The 26,604-nt window shown below is 40.4% G+C and overlaps 1 protein-coding gene, 1 non-coding gene and 2 pseudogenes across 4 annotated transcripts; 3 read left to right on the top strand and 1 right to left on the bottom strand.

The window, feature by feature from the left end:
- Positions 1-521: 521 nt before the first annotated feature.
- Positions 522-605, bottom strand: LOC143559899 (small nucleolar RNA snoR116). Its single transcript, XR_013140017.1, has one exon. It is a non-coding gene; the product is annotated as a small nucleolar RNA snoR116 (small nucleolar RNA).
- A 1,896-nt stretch (positions 606-2,501) lies between these two features.
- LOC143559865 (protein PIN-LIKES 7-like) lies at positions 2,502-16,649 on the top strand (annotated as a pseudogene). The gene is made up of 7 exons (XR_013140011.1): positions 2,502-2,936; positions 3,009-3,128; positions 3,625-3,685; positions 15,705-15,744; positions 15,827-15,879; positions 15,957-16,142; positions 16,220-16,649. The product of XR_013140011.1 is annotated as a protein PIN-LIKES 7-like (transcript).
- A 1,504-nt stretch (positions 16,650-18,153) lies between these two features.
- On the top strand, positions 18,154-20,139 carry LOC143559888 (E3 ubiquitin-protein ligase RDUF2-like). The gene is made up of 2 exons (XM_077048324.1): positions 18,154-19,357; positions 19,846-20,139. Exon 1 carries the CDS (start codon positions 18,435-18,437, stop codon positions 19,326-19,328), a length of 894 nt encoding a protein of 297 aa, XP_076904439.1. The 5' UTR covers positions 18,154-18,434; the 3' UTR covers positions 19,329-19,357; positions 19,846-20,139.
- On the top strand, positions 19,331-26,254 carry LOC143559879 (citrate synthase, mitochondrial-like; annotated as a pseudogene). Its single transcript, XR_013140012.1, has 16 exons — positions 19,331-19,357; positions 19,846-19,875; positions 22,483-22,548; positions 22,634-22,823; positions 22,899-22,981; positions 23,104-23,153; positions 23,233-23,310; positions 23,390-23,518; positions 23,603-23,645; positions 23,743-23,829; positions 24,367-24,468; positions 24,567-24,674; positions 24,770-24,820; positions 24,960-25,033; positions 25,849-25,900; positions 25,985-26,254. The product of XR_013140012.1 is annotated as a citrate synthase, mitochondrial-like (transcript).
- The last annotated feature ends 350 nt before the right edge of the window (positions 26,255-26,604 follow it).

Here is a 26,604-nt window from a genome sequence, read left to right as displayed (position 1 = left end):
CTTGAACATTTTAGTGTTTTTATCCGTGAACATATTCCATACATTAAACGATTACTGTACATTAACACCTCTATATACATCATAAAAATACATACATCACAAATTTTTTAGTTTTAACAAATAAAACTAAAATTAATCGAAACTCTGACGGAATTTTTACAAGGATTACATAAATGTTGAAGTGTATGGTAAGAAATAAATACTAAATCAGATTAATCCAAAAACCAGTCCACTACAGTATATAGGCAACGACCAGCACATAAAACGCTACAAATAAACGCTTTAGCGACTCTAAAATGTTGCCGTAAATAATTCAATACGCGTAAACTGATTTAAAAAAGTTATTTCTAAAACAACTGACAATTTTGGAAATGTAGAAACATCTGAATGCAAAAGTCCGATTAAACAGACAAATGCCAGAATCTCAGTTGCAGGTTGTTATGGGCAACGTACAGCGCTAAATATGCTACTAAAAAGCACATCAGAGACTCTAATTTGTTGCCTTACAAAAAAACAAATGAAGGCTCAGTTTAGTGTTTGAAATCATCAAAGTAAGCGTGAAGCTTTCAGAGTTTGATGGTATATATGTTAAATCATCATAGCCTTGATATAGAAGAATTGAAAGAAGAAAAAAACAGATAGATCTGACCTGAGAATAAGATGAGGATGAAAATGAAAGATGTTGTGAATTGGTTATATAGCGATACATGAAATCATCAAACCCTAATTTACGGTTAACATAAAAGCCCATTTACTGTTGGGCCGGACCATGGCTATTTTGAAATCAAATAAATAGGGGCAAAACCGGGTTTTTACTCCAAACTAGACATGCACGACCCGATTATTCGAAAACAGGTTAATTTAATAACTAATTAATAGTCAATAATCAAATAACTGGTTAGACCGGTTAATTAGGTCGGGTAATACCTTGTTTTCGAGAACAAAAACTCTAACTGGTATAACCAATTTCGAGTATAAAAAAAGCCAGTTACCGGTAAATACTCAGAAAAAAACTGGTTTTTAAAAAATTATAATTAAAAAACCCAAAATCAGTTTCAATTAACCGGTTTTGGTGCGCTTTTTTCCGGGTATAAACCGGTTAGAGAATCGGGTATTGACCGGTTAAGTTGTGCATCTCTACTCCAAAACGGTACATAAAGTCATTTATATAACGGTTACAAATATTCTTGTGGTCAAAACCGGCTTAACCGGTTTTCGATTTTTGGGTTATGTTTGTTTCTTTTTTTTATACACCTTTACACTCTGTTCCTGAGTCTACGATAAAAAGGAAAAGAAAAGAAAGTGGGTGGAATTAAAAAAAGGAGGGTACTCCAGAGTTGTTTTAAGAAAGGAAACTAAAGAAAGGAAAATTGACCCATTCTTTCCTTCCAAATCGAGAAGATTCCAAGAGAAAAGAAAGCAGAAGAAGTTTAACCAAACTAGAGGACTGTTTGGCAATTGTTGAACCATTAAGTGTTGAACTAGAAAGAGATTTGAATGGTTAAGAGAATTTGAATCATTAAGTGTTGTTTGTTTGGACCTTTGAATGACTGTATATAATGACTATATTGCCCCTCTGAACTATTAGCAAACAATCTGTTTAAACAAGCAATCTATCGAATATGTTAAACCAAACTGAACAAAACTACAAACAACAAAATACATATTAGGCTAAGGGTAACGAGGCTTGATTAAGCCCCAAATGATCCAATCAAAACCCGACACGTAGGCGATGACATGACCCTGGATCAAGCCCCTGATGATGTAGTGGTCCAGGTTATCCGGGGCTTGATTGATTTTTTTTGTTATGCACACAATTATAAATTAAAATACTTCATTAAAACATAAATAAAAAGGAAAATAAAAAGGAAAATAAAACATACATATAAATATATTTTTATTTTTTTGTCGTCAATTCATTCCGAATACGATTTTTTCTTCCTCCATTAGCGTTTGGCCGGATTGCGGTAGGTGGCTAAAGTCATTGGCTAGAAAAGCCACTTGACAATTCCTTAATTTCTTTTTTATAGTCGTCATCAACAACCGTTTTTTCCCACGATCCCTACCCGGAGGGTGGCTACAACCATTATCTTTCAAATGACCTTCAGACAAGTTTAGGTCGAAGAGACGTATGTGCCGGACGCACTAATTTTTGTACGTTTTGCCTCATCGGCCACATCCTCCACACATAGTTAAATCCATTTCGAGCAATTTCTTAACACCTCCCACAAGTAGCCCTCGTCAAACGTCTTCACCACCCCGTACCTCCTCAACACCTCTTGTTTCCATTCATCACAAGTGAATTGGTAAACCACGAGATCATCGGACCCACTCGGCCGCATTCGGTTAGCATCGTGGTTATGTATGTTGGTAAACAATCCTACATATTCATTTGAATTCTTTTGGCCCATTACGACTTAGTTTAGCAATAATTCTTAGTCTTGACACATTGTAATATTACTTATAATTGGTTTTAGCTAAGTTATGTTTGTTTATTTACATTCGTAAGCCGTTCATTTATACTATCATCGAATGAGCATAAACTAACACAAACATGTTCATTTTGTTAACGAACAGCTACAAACAAGAAATTCCCATTTGTTTAACTGTTTGTGTTTGATCTTTTGTTCAGTCACAGTTAAAAGGTCGTACACAAACATGCTTCTTTTGTGTTCATTTACAAGCTTAATTGATAATTATGAAATGATTTTGCGCAGTTGGGTAGTTTTTACACATGGACATGTACTTACCAAATGATCCAAGGCTCGGCTTTGAGGTACAACGCATCGAAAGAAATCAATAAACTATCGAATGAAGCAAATAAAGACTTGGATGCAAATCAAAACACGCCTCTTTTAAATAATGAATATTATGATCATGTTGATACAATCATGCCTTCATCAAACTTGATCAATGATGATACCGAAAACCAATGTGTAAGCATCCGCCTTTGAATTTTTTCGTGTATGTTTTTGTTTCTAATTCGTTTTTGTGTTCATGATTTGTAGATTGTGTTTAAAGGGTTTGAAGAGAATGATGAGAAAAAAGACGAGTCGGTTTCAGATCGGTTAATAGAAATGTTAAAGAAAATTCTAGAGCAACTACTAGCTCCCCCGACTCTTGGCTCTGTAAGTATAACAACCAAAATAACCGATCCATAACTGACATAGCTGAACCCAACCCAAAGCAGGTTTGATTTATGTATTTTTAAAGACTGAATTTATGGTTCGGTTTTGGTTTTGCATGCACCAGAAACCGAAAAAACCATAAACCCAAAAACTAACTTTTGTTTTTGAATTTATGGAATATAGTTTTATTTTTAAATGTTAAATAATTAGTTTAAATTTAGGCTTAATGCCTAAATGTGTAATAATCAATTAAAAAAATTTAGGCCCAAAGTTGCAGCACCAATTTCATTATTTTGGGCCTAATTTTTTCGGCTCAATAGTTTCAAGCCCAATTGGCAAAACAGAAAAATAAAAACCGAACCGAATATCGAAAAACTGAAAGCAAACGCTTTTCAAAAGCCTCAAACCAAATGTTTGGGTTGAGCTGAAAACCAACTCATATCAAACATATGATGTTGTACTCAGCAACAAAAAAACTATGATAACCGATGATTAGTTTGCAGGGCTCGTGTTTGGGGCTATTCCGTTGGTAAAAAACCTTTTTATCGGTTAAAGAGGTATGTACCCGCCTCAACACCGAGCGAGGCGGGTCAACCCACAAGATACAGACAAGAGTCTTGAAAACAAGACATTATGAAGGCACAAAGCCAAAACCTATGCGCATGGCGCATATCACATATGCTCACGCATATCACATATGCTCATGCATCACATGCTCAGGCATCACATGCTCAGGCATCACATATGCTCACGCATCACATGCTCACGCGTATCACATCTGCGCGTGGCGCATCCGCGCGTGGCGCATATCACATGCTTGTGCATATCACATCTGCGCATGAAACATCTGCGCGTGAGAATAAAGAGAAGACCTCGCGCATCCTCAGGATAGGCGCATATCACACATGCACATAATCAACCTCGTCCTTATCCAAATCAGGATTAGGGCAACCTTGATTGTGCACGTCAGACAACCTTCCAGAAGGTATCTTTTTAAGGAATAAGAATATGCTGATGTTGACAGCTGCCAAATAAAAGGTGGACAACTCAGCATAACTCATGTGCTACCACGTGATTACAACCAATGAAAAAGCACCAGGTGTCCCCAAGGACACGTGGCGCAAATCAATTGGAGGAGGCCAACAAACCCTAACTGGGTCTGAGCCCAATCAGTGGAAACCCTAGCACTATAAATACAGCATCAACTCCACAAGGAGGGATGATCCAATTATCCAACAACACACAGTTACAGCCAGTAACACACTCAATCACATCCAATCACAGAGTATTCAGCTATTAAGCAATACTCTCCAGATTTCCTTAATCTGTTATTATTATCTTCTCCCACAAATACTTATTCTCACACCGGAGGGTTACCCCAAAGAGGACCCCTCTGTCCCTTTCTGAGGGGTAAGTTGACGGTGCTGTTCATTTTGTAGGTGGAAGAACCCAGATCCCAGAGATCCATCGGTGAAGAATCATAATCACACCCGAGGAAAGTAGATCGGCTACCAGTGAGTCGATCCACGTTTCTTCATTGGCGCCATCCACTGTTACAACGGCAACAAGATCTCATCAGATCTATATATAAAAAAAAAAAATTTCACCATGGTTTCTGGCGTTCGTAACGTTGATCAAGTTCTGGAGGATATTGAACGTGAGGATGTTAATGAGGGACATCAGTTTCTGAGGGCGCCGCGTGATTCTACGCGCACCACCAGTAACCGTCCCTTCATCACAACTCCTCATGGCCAGACTGAAACTCCTCCAGACGATCTTACGTTACAAAATCTTGCCGGCGCGAAACAAAAAGGACCAATGGGTCCAGAAGATGAAACAAATGACCCTAAAGAATGGCTCATAAACGAGCAACGGCGCCTAATGGACAAGTACAATGAGCTGGTAAAACACAAAACACAAAGGCAAGCGTTTGATAAGCAAACTGTTCATGGAACAAAAAGGGCGCGCGCGCCGGAAGAAGGACATTCTGTTCACACTGCACACACTGAGTTCAGTGATGAAGAAGTGCACAGTATGAGGAAGACGCGAGATACTCATGCAGGAGGCTCACAGCTCCGCGCGCCCGTGAACATGGCGCCTGGAGCCAGAGCCGATCTGGATCTGCAAATACCGTACAGCCCACCAGTTAGAGGGCAAGTGGACGTAACCACACCGTACAGACCAGCCATCTTGGTGAAACATTCAAAGTTCACTGAGCGCATCGCGAAGGCTCCCATCCAGCACAAAACCAAGATGCCAAGTGGTTTGGGAAAATATGACGGCACAACAGATCCAGATGATTTCTTGCAAGGTTTTTACAACACGGGAAACCTAGAGAGCTGGACGATGCCAACATGGTGTCACATGTTTGCTCGCTGCCTCACGGGCGCGGCGCGTGTCTGGTTTGAGAGCTTGCCGACTGGGCAAATCGATGGGTTCGAGGAACTATTGGAAAAGTTCCAAGCCCACTTTGTACAGCAGCGCAGACACACGCGCGACCCTGATGACATCATGCACTGCGTGCGCAGGAATGATGAAACGATTGAAGACTACATAACACGTTTCAATCAGGAGTCTCTGGCAATCGGAGGTATAACTGAGCAACTCCTGCGCGTGGCCTTTATACAAGGCGCGCGCAGTGATCAACTCCGACGAGCTCTCGTAAGCAGAGATGGCATGCCCATCACTTGGGCCAAACTAATGGAAGCATCGCGAGTCTTCGCGAGAAATGAAAAACAAATTGCCCAAGATAGGGCAAGAGAAAGAGCGCATCAAGCTGAGTCACCGCGCAGCAACGAAAAAAGGGGCAAACAGAACTCTGTATGGTCCAGGTTGCAACCAACCAGTTTTTCTTCCGCAGAAAAGCAGGCGCAACCAAGCTCACCCCAGCCCCAAAAAGACGTTCGTACTCGCGGGGAGGGTGACAAGAGGGAAGGCGGCAGAGATCCTAACAGACCTCTGCCAAGAATATGGACTCCCCTCACTAAAACGCCTTCACAGGTGTTAAGCACTGAGAATGTCCAATTCAAAAGCCCCAAGCCACTACACTACAAGGGACCATCAGACAGTGGCAAGTACTGTGAGTTTCACAAGTCCACAGGACACAACACTGATGCATGCCACCACTTGAAGGATGCAATTGAAAAGGATGTGAAATCAGGCAAGCTGGCTCACCTGGTGAAAAACTCAAGACCAGAAAATGAACAATCAGGAGCCTCAGCCAGCAAAAAGTACAAAAGAATCTGTGTAGCCGAGGGAGGAAGGCAAGAGCCAATTGCTCAAAAGAAGAGAGTCATGGGGGATGAGAAAGCGAGGGCCATGAATGAGCAGGTTGAGGATTTACTGCGCGCAAACATCATCCGCCCGATACGATACCAGACATGGGTAGCCAATCCTGTGATGGTAAAGAAAAGTAACGGGTCATGGAGGATGTGCATTGACTTCAAAGACCTCAACAAAGCGTGCCCAAAAGATTGTTACCCCCTCCCAAACATCGACGCAAAGGTGGACTCCGTGGCGCCATTCAAGCTCAAATGTTTCCTGGATGCCTACAAGGGCTATCACCATATTCAAATGGCACCACAAGATGAGGACAAGACCGCCTTCAGAACTGACAAGGGTGTTTTTTGTTACACAAAAATGCCCTTTGGTTTGAAAAATGCGGGCACCACCTACCAAAGACTTATGGATGCCGTTTTCAACGAGCAAATTGGAAGAAACCTAGAAGTCTATGTGGATGATTTGGTGATCAAAAGCAGGGAGGAAAAACAGATGCTCAAAGACATCGAGGAAACCCTTGGGCGCCTAAAGGAAGTTAACATGAAGCTCAATCCGAGCAAATGCACTTTAGGCGTACAAGAGGGAAAATTTCTAGGTGTAATGGTCACCAAGGATGGTTTCAAGGTGAACCCAGAAAAGGTGGAGGCCATCCTTGACATGCCCTCGCCATCCACCATGAAAGAAGTTCAGAAGCTGAATGGTAGATTGGTTTCAATCAACAGGTTCCTAGCGAACCATGCAAGCAAATCTACCCCATTTGTCAACACATTGAGGAATTGCTTAAAGAAAAGCCAATTCAAATGGACTCCTGAGGCCGAGCAAGCTTTCAGTGAGATAAAAGAATGTTTGATAAATCTGCCCGCGCTCACAGCTCCACTTCCTGGTGAAACTTTGACATTGTATCTATAAGCAGGAGAGCGCGCAATCGGCGCAGTATTGTTGGTGGATCGCAAGGGAATCCAAACGCCAATATACTATGTGAGTCGGGTGCTGACAGATCCTGAGACGCGCTACTCCATCATGGAAAAGTTAGTTTTATCACTAACACACGCGTCGCGCAAGCTTCATAGATATTTCAATGGTCATCCCATTGAAGTTCTGACTGGTTACAACATCCAGCAAGTCTTGCGGCGTCCCGCGCTCTCAGGAAGGCTGACAAAGTGGGCGCTGGAATTAGGTGAACACACGATCGCCTATAAGCCCCGTCCAGCAATAAAGGGACAAGTCTTGGCTGATTTCATCGCAGAAGTCCCCGAAGGAAGAGTTGAAGAGGCTCAGCGCGAGGTAGACCCTCCGCGAGCCAATGATGAAGAAAATGTTTGGAGATTGTTCACTGACGGAGCTTCAAACAACGAAGGGTCAGGCGCAGGTCTCAAGCTGGTGGATCCAGAGAATCATGAATATACTTACGCCATCAGGTTGGACTTCAAGAGCACCAACAATGAGGCTGAGTATGAAGCCCTGCTGGCTGGCCTGCGCATCGCGCACAAATTCGGAGTTAAAAAGGTAGAGGCCCATGTTGATTCATACTTGGTAGCAGCACAGGTCAATGGACTTTATGATGCCAAGGAGAACACCATGCCTCTATATCTAGAGCAGGCGAAAAAGCTCATCGAGCAGTTTGACTGCTTCAGAATCATTCATATTCCGCGCAGTGAAAACAAATCTGCCGACGCGCTGAGTAAGATGGCATCAACCAGCTTTGATCACTTTGGCAAAGATGTCAGGGTAGAAGTACTGAGCAACCCGTCGGTGGGAGCAAAGTCCGTCCTTGTAACTCATACAACCCCTTCATCATGGATAACTCCAGTAATGGAATTCTTGAAGGAGGGAAAAGTACCGGACGATCGTGCACAGGCGAGGAAGATAAGACACAAGTCGCAGAACTATGAACTGCTTGATGGTACATTATATCGACGCTCTTATCTGGGACCGCTCATGAAATGCCTAGATGCTGAGGAAGCAAGCTATGTGATCAGAGAGATACACGAAGGAATCTGTGGAATTCATGCTGGCCCGCGCATGGTGGTTGCCAAGGCAATGAGCGCAGGCTACTATTGGCCAGGCATGTACTTGGACGCTTTAAAAGAGATCCAAAAATGCAAAGCATGTCAGAGCTATGCGCCAAACACCATGCGGCCAAAGAACAACTTGATTCCGGTGACCTCCGCATGGCCTTTCCACAAATGGGCAATCGATATTGTGGGTCCCCTACCGCAAGCGCCTGGGCGAGTAAAATTTTTGGTAGTGGCAGTAGGCTATTTTACAAAATGGGTTGAAGCCAAGCCACTAGCAAAAATCACAGCCGAATCGATGAAGCAGTTTATCTGGAGCCACATCATATGCAGTTTTGGCTTGCCCATGGAAATTGTGAGCGATAATGGCAAACAATTCACTGACAGGAAGATATCCAATTGGCTCAAGGAATTGCGCATCAACCAAATTTTCACTTCAGTTTATCACCCTCAGGGGAATGGACAAGTGGAACGCGCGAACCAAAGCTTGCTGAATGGGTTGAAGAAAAGGTTAGAGGGAGAATCCCATTCTTGGGTCGAAGAGGTACCTAATGTCCTGTGGGCGCACAGGGCATTAAGCAAAACCAGCAATGGTGAGTCCCCGTTCAGCCTAACCTATGGAACGGAGGCAATGATTCCAGCAGAAATTGGATGCCCATCCCATAGAGTGCTCATGATGAGAAAGATTGATAACGAGCGCGAAAGAAGGTTGGATCTCAACCTACTTGAAGGGCGCAGAGAGGCGGCTATCATCAGCGAAGCAAAATACAAGAAAAAACTGGAAAAATATTACAACCAGCGTGTGAAAGAATGCCACTTTAAGAAAAATGATTTTGTCCTTCGAAACAATGAAGCTAGCCGCGCGATACCCCCGGGAAAAATGTCCCCCAATTGGGAGGGACCTTATCAAGTCTCGGAAGAATTGGGAAAAGGCGCATACGCTTTAAAAGATTTGAATGGAAAGAAGATCCCGCGCGCATGGAACGCGGCACAGCTTAGAAAATGTTTCATGTAAAAATGTCAATTTTGTAATCAAGGCTTTTTAAGCCATTATGAATAATGATACGCGCTATCTTCTCTTAATGTGGATTCTATTACCTTTTGCATACATGTTTCACACTTCCCTTTATTAATTTTGAGCAATATGACAACATTGTATTGACATCAAAACGAAATAAAAACGAAGTAAAACATACATGCGCGAGCTGCAAGCTCAAACGCGTTAACGAGTCTTAACTCTAAAACGTCAGGGCCTTAGCCCAATTCTATTACCTTTTGCATACATGTTTCACACTTCCCTTTATTAATTTTGAGCAATATGACAACATTGTATTGACATCAAAACGAAATAAAAACGAAGTAAAACATACATGCGCGAGCTGCAAGCTCAAACGCGTTAACGAGTCTTAACTCTAAAACGTCAGGGCCTTAGCCCAATTCTATTACCTTTTGCATACATGTTTCACACTTCCCTTTATTAATTTTGAGCAATATGACAACATTGTATTGACATCAAAAACAAAATAAAACGAAGTAAAACATACATGCGCGAGCTTCAAGCTCAAACGCGTTAATGAGTCTTAACTCTAAAATGTCAGGGCCTTAGCCCAATAATGTGAGCCTTAGCTCAAATCACACACAACATCCATCCTACATACTGCGCAGCCTGACCATAAAAATACCTAAACACAATTAAGGCAAAACAAATGCCAAAACATAGTTGTTAAGGTTTCAGGTCGAGGTCGCGCATGCAATTGTAATGGATATCTGAGCAACACATATTGACACGTAAAGGCTAAAAAACTCATAGTTCCATGCGCGATAACGTCGCGCAAAAGAGGAATAATGAAAACGCCAAGGCACGTGTCAACATAATCAAGATATGGCAAAATCAGTTACAATATGACAAGGATTAAGTATAATAATTTCCTTACAACCTTGTTCTTATTTCGACGTGCAAGCATATCTTATATTCAACAAGCAAACATGCGATATAAAAAGATGAATAGGGAATGCGCAAGATGCAAAGAAGGGAAAAACAAAATTTCATTCCAAAGCATTGAAATTTACAAGTTTACAAGATGAGGAGATACAAACTACAAATAAAAATAAAAAACATGAAGGGCTTCTCAAGTCTCCACGTCGACGTCAGCCTCTTCATAATCCTCATCACCGCCCTCAGCATCTGGCGCAGCCTGCTCCTCGTCATCTCCATACTGACCATAGTCAAGTTGTTCATCCTGAATGGAGTCTTCTGGCACAACAGTGTCAGGAGCGAATCCTTTGGCCACGCCAGAGCCGCTAGCAGGAGCAGCATTCCCCGCGCCATCATCGCCGCCACCAGCCCCTTCGCACTCGTCAAGTAATTTCTTTAGCGCGCCGAGGTCGGGCTGGTCAGCAAGCGCGGATATCTGCAAATCATAAGCAAAAATATGAGTACAAAAATACTTGGAAAATAAATCAAAGTAATCTCATTTAAGTTAAAGTACCTGCCCAAGGATGGGAATGGGAGTATTCAAATACTTCTCCCCCATCGCGACCATGTCCGCGCAGGCAACGTCGCTCTGATAAGGGTATTCGGATGGGTTCTTCTTCAACATGCCATATTCATAGCCATCCGTAAACCCTTCAGCTCGACCCACCAAGCGCGCGGCAGCGTTGCAATCCATCACAAGGGCCTGGAACTCGTCTGAGTCTTTCATCGCGTAAGCGCAACGAGTCATGCCCTGTGAGATTAGCCATTGGCGATCCTGCGCGAGGGAAGCAACAGACGTCTCGAGGGCAGGAACCTGAGAGTTTAACAACTCAACAGTTTCCTTAGTCTTTTTCAGCTCCTCTTTGTCGGACGCTGCTGCCGCCAAGGCTTCTTCTTTTTCCGCCCGCGCAGCATCAAGTGCTTCCTGGCTAGACGCTGCCGTCGCCAAGGCTTCATCTTTATCGGCCTGCGCGGCCGCCAGCTCCTTCTTCAGGCGCGCAACCTCACTCTCCAGCGATGAGTTTTCAGTTATAGACTGGACAAGAGCTTGGTCACGCGCCTCCGCCTCCAGCTCCAAGTCGCGCGCTCTGCGCGCGTACTTGGCCGCCTCCGCCGCTTGTAGCTTCTCCCGCGCAGCCTGAAGCTCATGCCCGCGCTTCACGAAGGCGCTGTTGGCACTTGTTATGTTCTCACTGAGCTCTGCTTGGAGCTTCTCAGCTCTCTCTCGAGCATCAGAAAGATGCCAAGCAGACACCTTAGCCTCTTGCTTGGCTTCCGCAAGAGCATCACGTACTTTTACGTAATCATAGCGAAGCTCTTGGGAGGCAGCAAAGAAGGCCGACCCAGCTAACAGATGATCGTTGAGCAAGTCGTCGCGAGCGCGGTCCTCCTGGAACCTCCTTTCAGATGGAGTCACAGCATGAGCCCAGAATTCCGCACACACACCCATGGACTGAATTGTGCTGTCTTCAGTAATATTCCATCTCGGGCGGTAAATGTGATCGGCTTCCTGCAAAAACAAAGTAATTATCTAAGTCATCAACACATTAAGATGGAAGTCCGCGCAGCGGAGCAAAAAAGAACCTATACCTGCGGGGACGAAGCAGAAAAGTCAGCGGCAGGCCCACGAGAAGGCTCCGCCGCGAAACCTCGCGCCGCTGCAGGGCTGGCGCGACCGCGGTCGGAGTCCTCAACTTCAAACTCCTCACCCTCCTCGGAAACATGCCTTTTCTCCTGCGACCTAGAACCAAAGTCAGTCTCGCGAGGAGGGCTGTGCGCAGGAGGAGGTGACGGAGGTCTCGGCGCCGCCAGATCGGCGCGTAAAACGGCCTCCTGCTCCTTAGTAATCCCGATGAGGGGAGATTCATCGCTTGCAGGAGCAGGAGCAGAGCCAACGGCGCTGGCACCGGCGCCAGGAGTGCCGCCAGCAGCTTGTACGCCAGATACGGCTTCTATGAAAAAATCAACAACAAGAAATGGTTCGTGACTTGATCTAAAAGAAAGTCAGAAAAAAAAAAAATAAAGTCCCAATACGTACCTTGGCGCAACTCCGTTCGCGAGGCAAACATCGCCATGAAGTCCATTCTACCCTTCTTTGAGGGTAAAACAGGGGACTTCGAAGCGACCTCCGGCGCAGCCTCGGCATCTTGTTGCGCTGTCGCCGACTCTACAAACATTTGAGTGAGCAAAGATTCATTAGCAATTCTATCAGAATCGCGCTCATAGAACCATAAAAGATAAGCAAAAGATAAGCAAAGGATAAGCAAAGTATACCTGTCGAAGGCGCAACACCGCTTCCCTTTTCCGCCGCGCGAAGGGAGGAGGTAGTGGCACCAAACCTCAAGTGGACAGGAGGTCTGCCCACTCTTTGAGGCAGGGAAGACAAGGAAAACTTGGTGGTAAACACCTCGGTTTTCTCAGGTCCCTTCGCCTGGGTAGGAGGATCCTGAACAGCAGGGGCATCATCTTTCTTCTGCTTCTTACTGGCCCCTGCGCCAGTTTTCCCCTTAGCTTTACGCTTTAGTTGGGGCGGCTCCTCTTCCTCCTCCTCCTCCGCGAGCTCCAGCTCGTAGTTTTCGAGCGCATCTACAATACATGCAACAGAAGTGTTAGCCAAATTTGGTATTATAAAGGCAAATGCATAAGTACAAAGGCTTACCAGGCGCATCGCTCTCAAACAGAAATCCCAGATCAACAGGGATGAACATGTCATCAAAGCGATCGGGGAAGCCAACCTCCCCAGCGCCCAGCGCGACGGATCCACCCTCCAGGTGCTCATCATAGGCGGCGTGGATATTCTCCTTGGTGACTGCACAAAACAAGTTAAATATCAGCAAAAAGACAAGTATTCGCGCAGAAATAATGCAATGAGATTAACTTACACAGGCCGTCAACTTGGATAACGGGCTCAGTCGCGCTGTCAGCCCACCTCCTGCTCATACCAACCCCCACCAGCGCCTCCTCACAAATTTTCTTGGCGGGGGATGGCTCGGCGGTCAACTTTTTAACCCAGGCGCCAGTTGGGTTCTTGAAAACACCCACATCCGCAGGCGCAGAAGAGATCGCGCGCATCGTCATGCGGATGGGGATCACACCAGCCCTGATGTAAAAAAACCTCTCAGACCAGTCATGAAGGCTCTTGAATGAAACAGTGGAGCACTTCACCTTCTGACTGCGATGAATAAATGAGAACCAAGAATCTTGGATCTTGGGCTTGTAAAAAAACTGAAAGCGCCGAGGGGTGGGCTCCTCGCGCTGGGATTTGCACATGAACTCAAAGTGAGTCATGCGCACAAGTCCAAACGGATGGACTTGGGATATATGAATCCCATAAAACTTAAGCAGTGCACCCACAAACCTTGTCATCGGGAGACGAAGGTTGCAGTGGGTGAAAAAATGGCTATAAAGGGATATATAGCCGGTAGGCGGGTCCGCCGCCGTTTGCCCGGCCCCAGGCAACATGCAGCCAAACACAGGGAGAAAACCCTGAGAGGCGATAAGGCTGTCAAGATCAGCCTGCCTCAGTTTGCAGGGGATTTCATTCCACCTCTTCACGGCCTTGGTCCTCCCTACCTCCTCCGATGAGACCTCAGCAGCCTTCTTCCCCTTGCCGGTCTTCTTCAATGTAGACATTACTAACGATTTTCTACGGCAATGGATGGGGGAGATTGTGTTGTCTGAGCTATCAGACATACAACTGTGACAACGAACAAAGGATGATCTGAAGAACAGAGACCTGGAAGCAGAAGACAGCTAATCGGAATAGAATGAAAGAAAGAAAAGCTCTGAATAAACAAGAAGATGAAGAATAAAAACTCTAAGGGCTGGCTTTTATAGGCCCAGGAGAGAGAAAAATTGATACTGATCGGACTCCACGCGCCACCACTCGCAGGTATAAGCCAACGCGAGCGCGACACGTGTCCCTGACACTGTGTGAGGGGACACGAAAAGAAACGATACAGCTGCCACCAGAGTTCACGCGCCACCACTCGCAGGTACGGACCAACGCGAGCGCGACACGTGTCCCTGACACTATTTGAGGGGACACGAAAGGCAACTGTAGCACCTCGAGCACACGAAAGGCCTGACACGTCTCCATCACTGACGCATGTCAGCAACAACCAACCACGTTCAGGGACGTTTCGTTTTCAACCAAAAGGATAGAATTTCGCGCAACGATGAATGATAAGAAGAAAAAGACAAAACCCCTACTAAAAGAGCAAACTATTTAGTCTAACATCTATCTTACCTCGCTCGCGCGAGACAAGACACACATTAGACTGGGGGGGCTTGAAGAGGTATGTACCCGCCTCAACACCGAGCGAGGCGGGTCAACCCACAAGATACAGACAAGAGTCTTGAAAACAAGACATTATGAAGGCACAAAGCCAAAACCTATGCGCATGGCGCATATCACATATGCTCACGCATATCACATATGCTCATGCATCACATGCTCAGGCATCACATGCTCAGGCATCACATATGCTCATGCATCACATATGCTCACGCATCACATGCTCACGCGTATCACATCTGCGCGTGGCGCATCCGCGCGTGGCGCATATCACATGCTTGTGCATATCACATCTGCGCATGAAACATCTGCGCGTGAGAATAAAGAGAAGACCTCGCGCATCCTCAGGATAGGCGCATATCACACATGCACATAATCAACCTCGTCCTTATCCAAATCAGGATTAGGGCAACCTTGATTGTGCACGTCAGACAACCTTCCAGAAGGTATCTTTTTAAGGAATAAGAATATGCTGATGTTGACAGCTGCCAAATAAAAGGTGGACAACTCAGCATAACTCATGTGCTACCACGTGATTACAACCAATGAAAAAGCACCAGGTGTCCCCAAGGACACGTGGCGCAAATCAATTGGAGGAGGCCAACAAACCCTAACTGGGTCTGAGCCCAATCAGTGGAAACCCTAGCACTATAAATACAGCATCAACTCCACAAGGAGGGATGATCCAATTATCCAACAACACACAGTTACAGCCAGTAACACACTCAATCACATCCAATCACAGAGTATTCAGCTATTAAGCAATACTCTCCAGATTTCCTTAATCTGTTATTATTATCTTCTCCCACAAATACTTATTCTCACACCGGAGGGTTACCCCAAAGAGGACCCCTCTGTCCCTTTCTGAGGGGTAAGTTGACGGTGCTGTTCATTTTGTAGGTGGAAGAACCCAGATCCCAGAGATCCATCGGTGAAGAATCATAATCACACCCGAGGAAAGTAGATCGGCTACCAGTGAGTCGATCCACGTTTCTTCATCGGTGAAAAAGCTCCTCTACGGGTGGTCCAAGACTCCATGACATTACTCGGGTAACCATAATTACAATTTTGGTAGCTTTAAAATCTTTACAAAATTAATATTTTTAATCTTTTTATCAATATGTTGTCATAGGGATGGAACCATACCTTGTCTCACTCTTATACTAGGAGGCAACCTCACACAAGGTACAAATGAGGTCAATATTATAATGTTCAAAAACGATTTCGATTCTAAGTTTGTAAATGTTAAATTTTTTTTATAGGTTTAAGAAAGGCAAGTGTGAGGCCCACAATCATCATCACGGTTATCATCGTGCGTTACCTGATTCTTCCCGTGATTGGGATTGGTGTGATTAACGTGGCAGGAACGATGGGGTTGCTTCCACCGGATCCGCTCTTTAGATTTGTGTTGTTGATTATGTTTGCTCTGCCTCCTGGTGTGAATATAAGTAAGGACCTTTGACTTTGGAAGTCAAACAATGACTTTTGAAAGTCGAAACAAAATTAATCTGAATGGAATATGCAGGTACAATGGCACAGTTGTTTAATGTTGGAGTGTGCAATGCTTATGATGTGGACTTATTTGGCTGCTGCTTTTGCTCTTACAGCTTGGTCAACTGTTTATATGTGGATCTTGTCATGAAAACTGTTATAAATATATGTTACCACAAGATATTTCATTTAAATTCTTTTACAAAATGAGTTGATGTCCAAAAGGCCAAACCTGGATTGTTAATCTATCAACATGGAGAACAAGTAAAACCTCAACATTTGTTTTAATTAAGAATTTTATGAAAGCTTGATTAAGCCTGGTATTGTCTGGTTTGAGTACTATGGCTGTATTTGTAAATCAAAGAATGATTTGTATTAGTCTTCTCATAATAAGTGATTGTACTATGTTCGAGTACTATGGCTTTATTTTTTTCGTATTAATAACTCTTGAGAAAGTTCGTAAATTCTTCTGCACATTGGTCTTTCTGATATCTCTATGAATATTAGTTCATCAGTTGAAGACTAATGTCAAAAACATATTTTACAATAAATAAAATATTATTATCAATTACCAACTAAGCCCCGCCGCGAAGCGCGGGTAATGATACTAGTTATGTATATTATGCTCATCTCAGGTCAATTTGGGTTTTCCTCCACTCATTCTTCCCTTCAAAATTAGAGTTTCAACTATTTAGGTCTGCTTCTACTCATTCTCCCCTCCAAAGTTAGAGTTTCGACTATTAACAAGTGTCGTAGTTTGTTTACTCTTCACATGCCCCAAACCTTAACAATATACCCTCTCTATATTATCTCTCATATTAGTCACCCTTAATCTTTTTCAAAAAACTTTGTTTCTTGTCCTATTTAACTTTGTGCAAACACATATCCACCTCTATGTCCTCATGTCTGTTATGTCCATGTTACACACGTGTCTTCCTGATAGTCCTAAAATTTGATCAGTATGAGATTATGGTTGAGTTACGACCCTATAAAATTTTCTTTTTAGTTTACTTAGAAACCTTTTGTCACAAAATACACTTGTTGTATCACTATCTATGCGCGTGTATCTATGCACAAACAATCCTAAATATCTAAACCTGGTTGACTATGAAACAACATGTCCTTCATTAGTGATCCGGATGTCTCAATCATTGTCATTTTGTCACTAATGATGCAAATAGAAGTGTTAGTTTAAATCGTTAAATAGCCAAACTACTAAATCCTACCAAATTAAGGCTTTTTTGTTTTAAGATATGAATGGGTCTTAATGGCTCTAAAGTCTGATTCGGTCAGACTTCAGATTGTTTGTTTTATTAACAATCCACATCTGGTTCAACATAAATATGAATGATTCAGCTTCAAAACATTGTTGAATGGTTTAACACGTCCATCACATTTCTTCACCATCATTCTTTGTCGCTATCACAATATATCCACCACCATTCTTCACCATTGTTTTTCACATTATCACCATCGACCACCACTATTTTTCACCACCAATCTTCACCACTGTTTTTCGTCGCCATTATTCACCTTCCCACCGACCACGCCATCTCCACATACCGAGCGAACACCATAGATAACGATTCTCAAGTCTTCATGTACTCGGTCAAATGTGGTGATTTTTAAAGAGGATTAAATAACTAATCATGGATGTAAGTGATAGTGGCAGTGAAATTAGATGTGAATAAATGGATTCAAGTAGGGATACCAATGGGTCGGGTTCAGGCCGAGTATTGGTAATCCCATACCCATACCCATACCTGTTTGGGTTTCAGGTATACCCATTTTTCATCAAAACAAGTTAAACCGAATCATAAAAAGCCTAATAACTATACCGTAAATTGAAATCAATGCTTCAACAAAAATGTATTAAATGTAGATATAGATATTTGTTTAGATCAAAAGTTTCTTCATTCTTGATGGGTTAGAGTAGATATTCATGCGTCTTTAGATAAGACACTTTGACATGGTCAACTTACAACATCAAAACATACAAACTTCTCATTAAACATTAAACAAAAACTTATAAAACACTCATGTTACACACTAACTATGCCATCAACACAAGCTTTAGCCACTAAACCAAATAACAACATTAACAACTTAAAACATTATTACCATAACCACACTAACCTAACCAACCAATCTTGTCCCACCCACCCACACACAAACACACTCTCATCCACACAATAATATCCAACCCCTCTCACACCAACCAACACCTTCCATTAACCCATAATAATATAATGTCCTCCACCACCACCACCGTCATGGACCGCCGTACCTACTGGTGCCACGAGTGTGACATGAGCATCACCCTCATCCCCACCACCACCACCACCTCCCTCTGTCCTCACTGCAACTCCGATTTCATTGAAGAATTAGATTCCCCAATTACCTTCAACAATACAAACCCTAATAATAATATTAATAATAACAATCAATTACTGTTTCCTTCATTTCTCGACGACCCATCAATTCCGGAAGCCGATAACCCATACTTCCACCGTGTAATCACCCACCTCTTCAATTCCGACCACCACACTCCGACCACCTCCCGCCACCACTCTCCGGCGTCAAAATCCGCAATTGAATCAATCCCGTCTGTCAAAATCACACCTGGGTTTCTTCAAATTGACCCAATTGTCATATGTGCCGTGTGCAAAGACCAGTTTGTGATCGATGATTTAACGAAAGAGTTACCGTGTAAACACTTATACCACTCCGATTGCATCCTCCCGTGGCTTTCGCAGCGTAATTCGTGCCCCTTGTGCCGGTTCCAGCTCCCGATTGACCCCGTAGACGGTGATTCGAAGATTAGACGCCGGTCGAGGTCTCGGGTTTTGAGATTGGGGGATTTGGTTGATGAGGAGGATGATGAGGAGTTGTTGGGGTTTGGATTGAGGCACCTTGCGCGGAGGCATCGGTTGGTGTTTCCGGGTAGGGATCAGCGGGTTGGGACGGAGGGGCTGTTTACGCCGACTCAGATTGGGGAGGAGGTGCAGGTGGATGTGGATGTGGTGGCGGGGTCGGGCAGGACGAATAGTGTTGAGACGGTGTCGAGCTGGCCGAGCTGGCCCGTTGATGGGGGTGAGATTGATACTAGAGTTAATGATGATGATGATGTTGTCATGTCTTGATAATGTGGCGGATGAGGACTCGGTTACAGGTAATTTGAAGGTGTGTTTGTTGATTCTAGTTACTAGCATTTGATGATTACACATATTGGATTTCGTTAAGGCATGTAAATTAGTTCAGTAGGAAGTTCGTTTATGTTCGTTTAATTAAACAAACAAACATGAAAATATGTTTCGTTCGTTTGTTTATGTTCATTTAGCCCATTTAACCGTGTAATTTAATAATTTTAAAAATAACTAAACATGTTTTAGACTTTAATTAGTGTTTGTTTGTGTCGTTTATTTTTATGCATTGTTCGTTTAGATCCTCAAATCTCAACGAACTGACATAAACATAAACAAACACGAGCATGCTCATTTTGTTAACAAACGTACATGAACAAGAAAATCTGATTGTTTAGTTCATGTTCGTTTACAATACTTTTAGCAGACACCCAATATTCGTATCTTTCATTTGGTGTTTTGAATTTGACGAACACTTTCATGTATGACCTAACTGGATCTTGTTACTTGTATGCAGATGATGTATAGTGGTTCTTATGGTTACAAGGTACCTCAGGAGCCTGCAAATTTAACCAAGTGTAAATTGGTTGCGGGTATTATGTTTTACCTTCTGCGCCTATATCCTAGATCCTAAACCCTAATAAAGATTTGGTGGCCCGTGATACTGTTATGCCGATTGTATCTTTCTACATTTTTGGTTTCTGTTATTATAATGGGCCTATGTTTTCCTGTGTTGAGTTTGCAAATAACATTTGATGCAGTTGTAGTTTTGTTGGTGTTATTGTTATCATTGTGCATTGTGGGGGTTTCTAGAATGCTCTGCAACTACATATCCAGTGTTGGTACTTTACATTATATATATACAACTACAATTCTACAAATAATTAAGGAACAAAAAAGAACACTTTGATCATGGATTGGATGAGGTGATTCATGGCTTGCTATATGGTTATGTATAGAGAGATGTTTAGATGAGAACCATGAACTAAATGAACACTTTAAATCCTGGAGCATATTTGTAGTTTATGTGTATATATTCATTCAAAGATGTTCTAAATAGTTGATAAAAAGTATATCAAGCAGAAGCAACATATAGGAAAGGAAAACATAAACAGAACCACTTAACGCATTATATATTAATATTCATTTCTGATTTGCTTGTTTTTGAGACTAATGTTAGTGAAATTTGTTTGTTTTATATTAATATTATTTTTTAAAGTTCATTAAGTTTATGTTTTAAAGTTTTAAATTTTCTACATTCTACTATGTAAAGTTGTTTTTTATAAGTTTATGGATTTCAATACTTTGTTTGCATATGAATATGAATTGCAATTAAAAATCATGTTGATAAATAAAAAAGTAAAAATAACTCGTCCTTTGAAATTATATATGTTTTTACTTAATGATTTTTTATAAATTTGCATGTGTTGTACGCGGGTCAATAATCTATTATATAATATATTTTGTAGTTTCAAATGTTATATGCTTATTTGACGATTTCAATATTTCCATCCGACAATAACCTAGTTACTCACTAAACCCAAAATAACCCTAACCAAAATGGTGGTTCATAATTTACGCCTTATAATTTAAAGTGACCCAAAATAAAAAAAAAGTCCCCTAGTGTTTTTTTTAAAATAAATTTTAAATGTCAAAACCTCAAGAGTATTTGTATTTTTAATGATAAAAAAATAGAAACTAATCCAAAGCAAATAATAATCCTTGATGGGCTCACCGCTCCCCCATGGGCCATGAGCAAGGGGCGTCGAATGACGAATTTTTAATTAGGTTTTAGTTTTTAGTGATTATTTAATTATTTTCTAAAACTGATAGTATAGCAAATCGCAACACCTTTTTCTCGTGTTAGTTTTTTAATAGATATGACTGGAGTCATTTTCTACAAAGGAAAAGTGTAAATGGAATATTTATATATTATTTATTTACTTATTTTGTTATTTCTCTTGTCATTTTCTACAAAGGAAAAGTGTAAATGGAATATTTATATAAGATGTCATCTGTAATAAAAGTGGACATGTATGAGTGTATGTTCTTATGTTGATAGTTCATTGTGTTCTAGAAACTATTTTCTTCAAGCAATAAAGAAAGTCTACGAATTAAGTTACTGCATTAGTCAATTGATGACCAGACATATATAATCACCTATGCACCTACATGCTGGATGTGGTCAATGAAAGCATTTTAGAGGATAATTTAAAAAAAAACCCTTTTTCTGGTTTAACTGTAAAATGTTGTAAAGCATATCATATTTTGAAGCATTTATATAGCACCTTCGAACTGAAGCAGAAATGTAGTCCATTACAGTAAATTTAGCATGCTTCTGGTTTAACAAGTAAAAAACTCATGTTGCATATTGTATACCTGTCATGTGATGAATTCTGGAAAGTGGAAACTGATGTATGAGATGTGTTGGTATATATAAGGGCTTTCCTTTTTTTGTTTCCATATTATTTGATAGCGTATACATTGCTAGATGTGTTGTTCTAACTCAAAAGTTAATGTTGTTTTTTATATTTAGATTTCCAAAACTTTTTGACATGTGCTGACGAGGCTTGTTACAGGTGGTAGACTACAGAGTATAGAGCACAAACTTTTTTTTTACTTCTTTACGTGGTTTACACAGAAAACATGGGACAGTGAAAAGAATAACACAACAGTATTTTGAAAAAATCCATTGCATAAGAGGCTATAATCTAACATTTATGCAAGTTAATGTTCCTTTAAAAAGTAATTTTTGTTGACTATATGATATGACTGCAATATCGAGTACTGTGAAACAAAAAAAGAAAGAAACAAATAAAATAACTATGCTTAAAATGCCAAAGAATTAAGCTATGTGCAGAAGAATACTATTTCCTTTCTAGTTTTCATTTTATGTATTCAATTATAACTGAAGATTCATTGCCCTGCGAGTGTATACTCCAACTTGTCCAATAGAGATTTATCAAGCACATGTCATATTTATACTCTTAATTCTTCAATTTGAAAAATTGGTTTCGATGCCTTAATACGCTTAGTTCAATGTAGGATCTTCATTCTCAGCTTAAGGAATTGATTCCAGGTACATTTCCCACATTTATGCTTATTGGTGTCAATCTTGATTATATTCGTTATTAACGATTTAAATGTTGTGCAGGAGCGCCTAAAAAAAATCAAATCAGAATATGGAAAAGTTCAGTCGGGTAACATTACTGTTGATATGGTAAATAAACTTCTTTTGTGTTTTTTTTTCTTCCAGTTTTTGGTTGTTTTCAGTATTTACTTACGCTTTTGTTACACCTTTGAAGGTAATTGGTGGCATGCGAGGGATGACAGGTCTGCTTTGGGAAACGTCGTTACTTGACCCAGATTACAGACCATTTTTATTTATGCCTTGACCTAATTTTCTTTATGACCATTTTTCTCAAAATAAGGTACCAACTAAAGAACAAGTGGATGCTTTATCAAAGGACCTTCGCAGTCGCGCCACTATCCCAGGTCAACTTCAGTCATATTTTAAACCTATTTAGCATTTACTATAACCAGGTGTATTTTTTTCATTTGTTGTTGCAGATCATGTGTACAAAGCAATCGACGCCTTACCTGTTACAGCTCATCCAATGACTCAGTTTACAACTGGTGTTATGGCTCTTCAGGTTCATTTGAAACTTTACATGTTAAATTGCAAGTTGTTCAGAGAATTATGATCAATCGTTTAACGTAATACGGTTATCTATGGAACCCACTTAACAATTTTAACTACTCATTCTTGTTTCAGGTACAAAGTGAATTTTCAAAAGCCTATGAGAAAGGAATCCATAAATCCAAGTGAGTATTTTTGGGATATCAATGTATAAGTTATATTTTTGAATAATTGAATATGTAATGTTGACTTTACTTATTATAGATACTGGGAGCCGACATACGAGGACTCGCTTTCATTGATTGCTCAAGTGCCAGCTGTTGCTGCATACGTCTACCGCAGGTATCCATATCTTTGTTTTTAGTTAAATATTCATGCTGTTTTGTACCAAGTCTGAATTCACTTAAATTATTTTTTATAGGATGTATAAAAATGGAGAAAGAATACCAATGGATGACTCACTAGATTATGGTGCAAATTTTGCACACATGCTTGGATTTGATGGTCCTGAAATGCAAGAGCTTATGAGGCTTTATGTCACCATCCACAGGTGAGATTATGTGTTTGTAATATATGAGCATACGTTTAAACGAAATTTAAAATATTTTTTTACCTGGATCATGAATTGTTTCAGTGACCATGAAGGTGGAAATGTCAGTGCACATACTGGTCATCTTGTAAGCTTTTAAACCCTTTCCCCACTTTTATTATTATTATTATTATTTAAGTTCTTGTTTATATATATTATATAACTATTTTTTATGGCTTGTTTAGGTTGCTAGCGCACTTTCGGATCAATATCTTTCATTTGCTGCTGCGTTAAATGGTCTAGCTGGACCGCTTCATGGGCTGGCTAATCAGGTGTACTTTTGCTGTCACTAACTTTTTTTATGAGTAAATAACACTTTTAGTCCCTGTCGTTTGGCCAGAATGACTAGACTTGTTAACGGACCGAACAGACATGAAAATTTAACCGAAGAAACGATCGAACACGAACAATTAAATGGATGGGTTCTGTCTGTTTGTGTTTGCTCGTTAAATGAACATGTTTATGTTTGTTTATGTCAATTCATTAACTATATGAACGAACGGTTCACGAATCTAAACGAACGAATATAAATAAACATAATATATGTAAACAAATTAAAATTAATGAACGTTCAAGAACATAAATGAGCAAAGACATGTGTTCAAGTTCGTTCGTTAAATTAAATAAACATAACTTTTTTGTTCATATTCGTTCGTTTATTTAAATAAATGAACTTTTTCCACCGAATGGTTCATGAACTTATAGTTTAAAAGGGTTATTTGGGACAAACCACAAGGACTAAAACTGTAAATTACTTTTTTTTAACTTGTGTAATTAAATGTTCTTATGTAAATTTTTATACTGTGCAGGAAGTTCTGTTGTGGATAAAGTCGGTGGTTGATGAATGCGGAGAGAACATAACCACAGATCAACTGAAGGAGTATGTCTGGAAAACCTTAAATAGTGGCAAGGTAATGTTATTATAAGTTTTTTTTTTCCCTTTAATTGTGCTAATATTTCTGTTCATATTAACATATGTTTATAAATTTTCATCAATTCTGAAACACAGGTTGTTCCTGGATTTGGACACGGTGTTCTACGAAAAACCGATCCCAGATATATGTGACAACGGGAATTTGCATTGAAACATTTGCCTAACGATCCTCTGTTCCAGCTGGTTAGTGCATAACAACTTTTTGTTGTTATAGTTATTTTTTTCTAGGCTACCTTTCTCTGACCGTTTATTCTTTTTGTTTTCTGTTATTTTTTTAGGTTTCAAAGCTTTATGATGTGGTGCCTCCAATACTAACAGAACTTGGAAAGGTAAGTTGCTTTTATATTGATTCTGATCTCGCAAATTTTTGGTCAATGACATGACCTCTTTTATGTAAACTAATTTATTTTAGATGTCTGTAACTAAAACTTGAGTTCCATTATTTTTTATTTGGAATTGTTCTTGTAGGTGAAAAACCCTTGGCCTAATGTCGATGCTCATAGCGGTGTGTTGCTCAACTACTATGGTTTGACCGAAGCAAGGTATGCAACTTATATTTTTATTAAATATTAATTGTGGATTTCTAATGAAAAGAAATCACGAAAGTAACTGTTTTTTTGAATGTGTTAAAAACATTATGACCATGTCAAAACAGTTTCACACATATAGCCATGAAATACGTGAACCTTTGGTCGCATATTGGCTTTTACTTTCCTAAACCCTATTCAGTTAGTTTAAGTCATTACTGGTGGGTAGGCCTGTAAACGATCCAAACGAAAATGAACGGTCGTGTTCATTCGTTTAACTTTAACAGAATAAACGATCGAACATGAACAATTAAATGGACAGAGTTTTCTTGTTTGTGTTCGATTCTTAATATCAGCATGTTCATGTTCGCTTGTTAATAACATAAATGAATGGTTCATGAGCAAACATGATTGAGCTAACATCAGTTAAAACTAAATTTTATTGGGTAATATTCTAATATTTAAAACTAGACTAAATTGTAATGGGTCGGAAAACATTAAAGGAATATATTAACGAATGTAAACGAATATGTTCATCTTTGTACGTTAACTAAATGAGTTAAAAGTTTGTTCATGCTCATTCGTTCATTAAATAAGCGAACTTCGCGTCGAACGGTTTATGAACTGTTCACTTAATGTCCTACTGGTGGGATAAAGTATGACAGGTGATTCTTAGTCTTGTATCTATTGGCTAAATGAGTGATTTGTCTCTGACATTTTGTATATACACATGCATAACATATCCAAGTAAATGATTATTTTTATGATTTTTTAATACAAGAATAGTATTTTATAACATTTTGATTATTTAAAATTTTAACACGTTTCAGATATTTCACCGTTCTCTTTGGTGTGTCGAGGGCAATTGGAATCTGTTCTCAGGTTAGCCAATTAATTTTAATGTTTTTAGTGTTTATTTATTATATGTAAATGTCTTAAATCTTTACAATCTTATTTTTATTTCAGCTCATATGGGATCGAGCTCTTGGGTTACCATTGGAGAGGCCGAAAAGTGTTACAATGGAATGGCTTGAACAACACTGCAAGAAGTCTGCATAACTTTATAAACACAAAAGATCCAAATTTTAATTTTTTTACAAAAAATCAAGTATTAATAATGGCTTGTATATACGCGGTAGTCGTATGAAAAGCAGTGGCACTAGAATTTGGACAGAGCAGCCAGCGAGTTTGTGTATTTGACAATTGTTTTGGTTACGTGGCTGGTTATGTGTTTTATTGTTTGTGTGATCGGTTGATTATTGATTTTGTTTTGAAATGTTCTATTTCGGTGAGGCTGGATTCTGGCATTCTTGTGTTTATGGTTGAGCGAATTAGAATACTCGAAAGTGGTTTAATATGGTTTAAAATGCTTATAATGTTCTAAATCATTTTATCTAAAGTAAAATAATATTATTATTAACAATGTGTGTTCAACATGGAAAAGATTTAAATAAAGAATTGCGAGAATCATTAAAAAACACTGAACGATTTTTTCCATCTTCATATAGCCATAGCTCATAAGACATTTTTTCTGAATAGACTCATAAGTCGTTTAAGACTTTGCAAAGGGCTTTATAACAAGAGAA

Source organism: Bidens hawaiensis, unplaced genomic scaffold, assembly GCF_021521415.1.
Source record: "Bidens hawaiensis isolate Kalapana, Puna unplaced genomic scaffold, B.hawaiensis_p1.1 tig00020106_1, whole genome shotgun sequence".
Classification (NCBI taxonomy): Eukaryota; Viridiplantae; Streptophyta; class Magnoliopsida; order Asterales; family Asteraceae; genus Bidens; species Bidens hawaiensis.
This window is presented reverse-complemented; position numbering and strand designations above follow the sequence as displayed.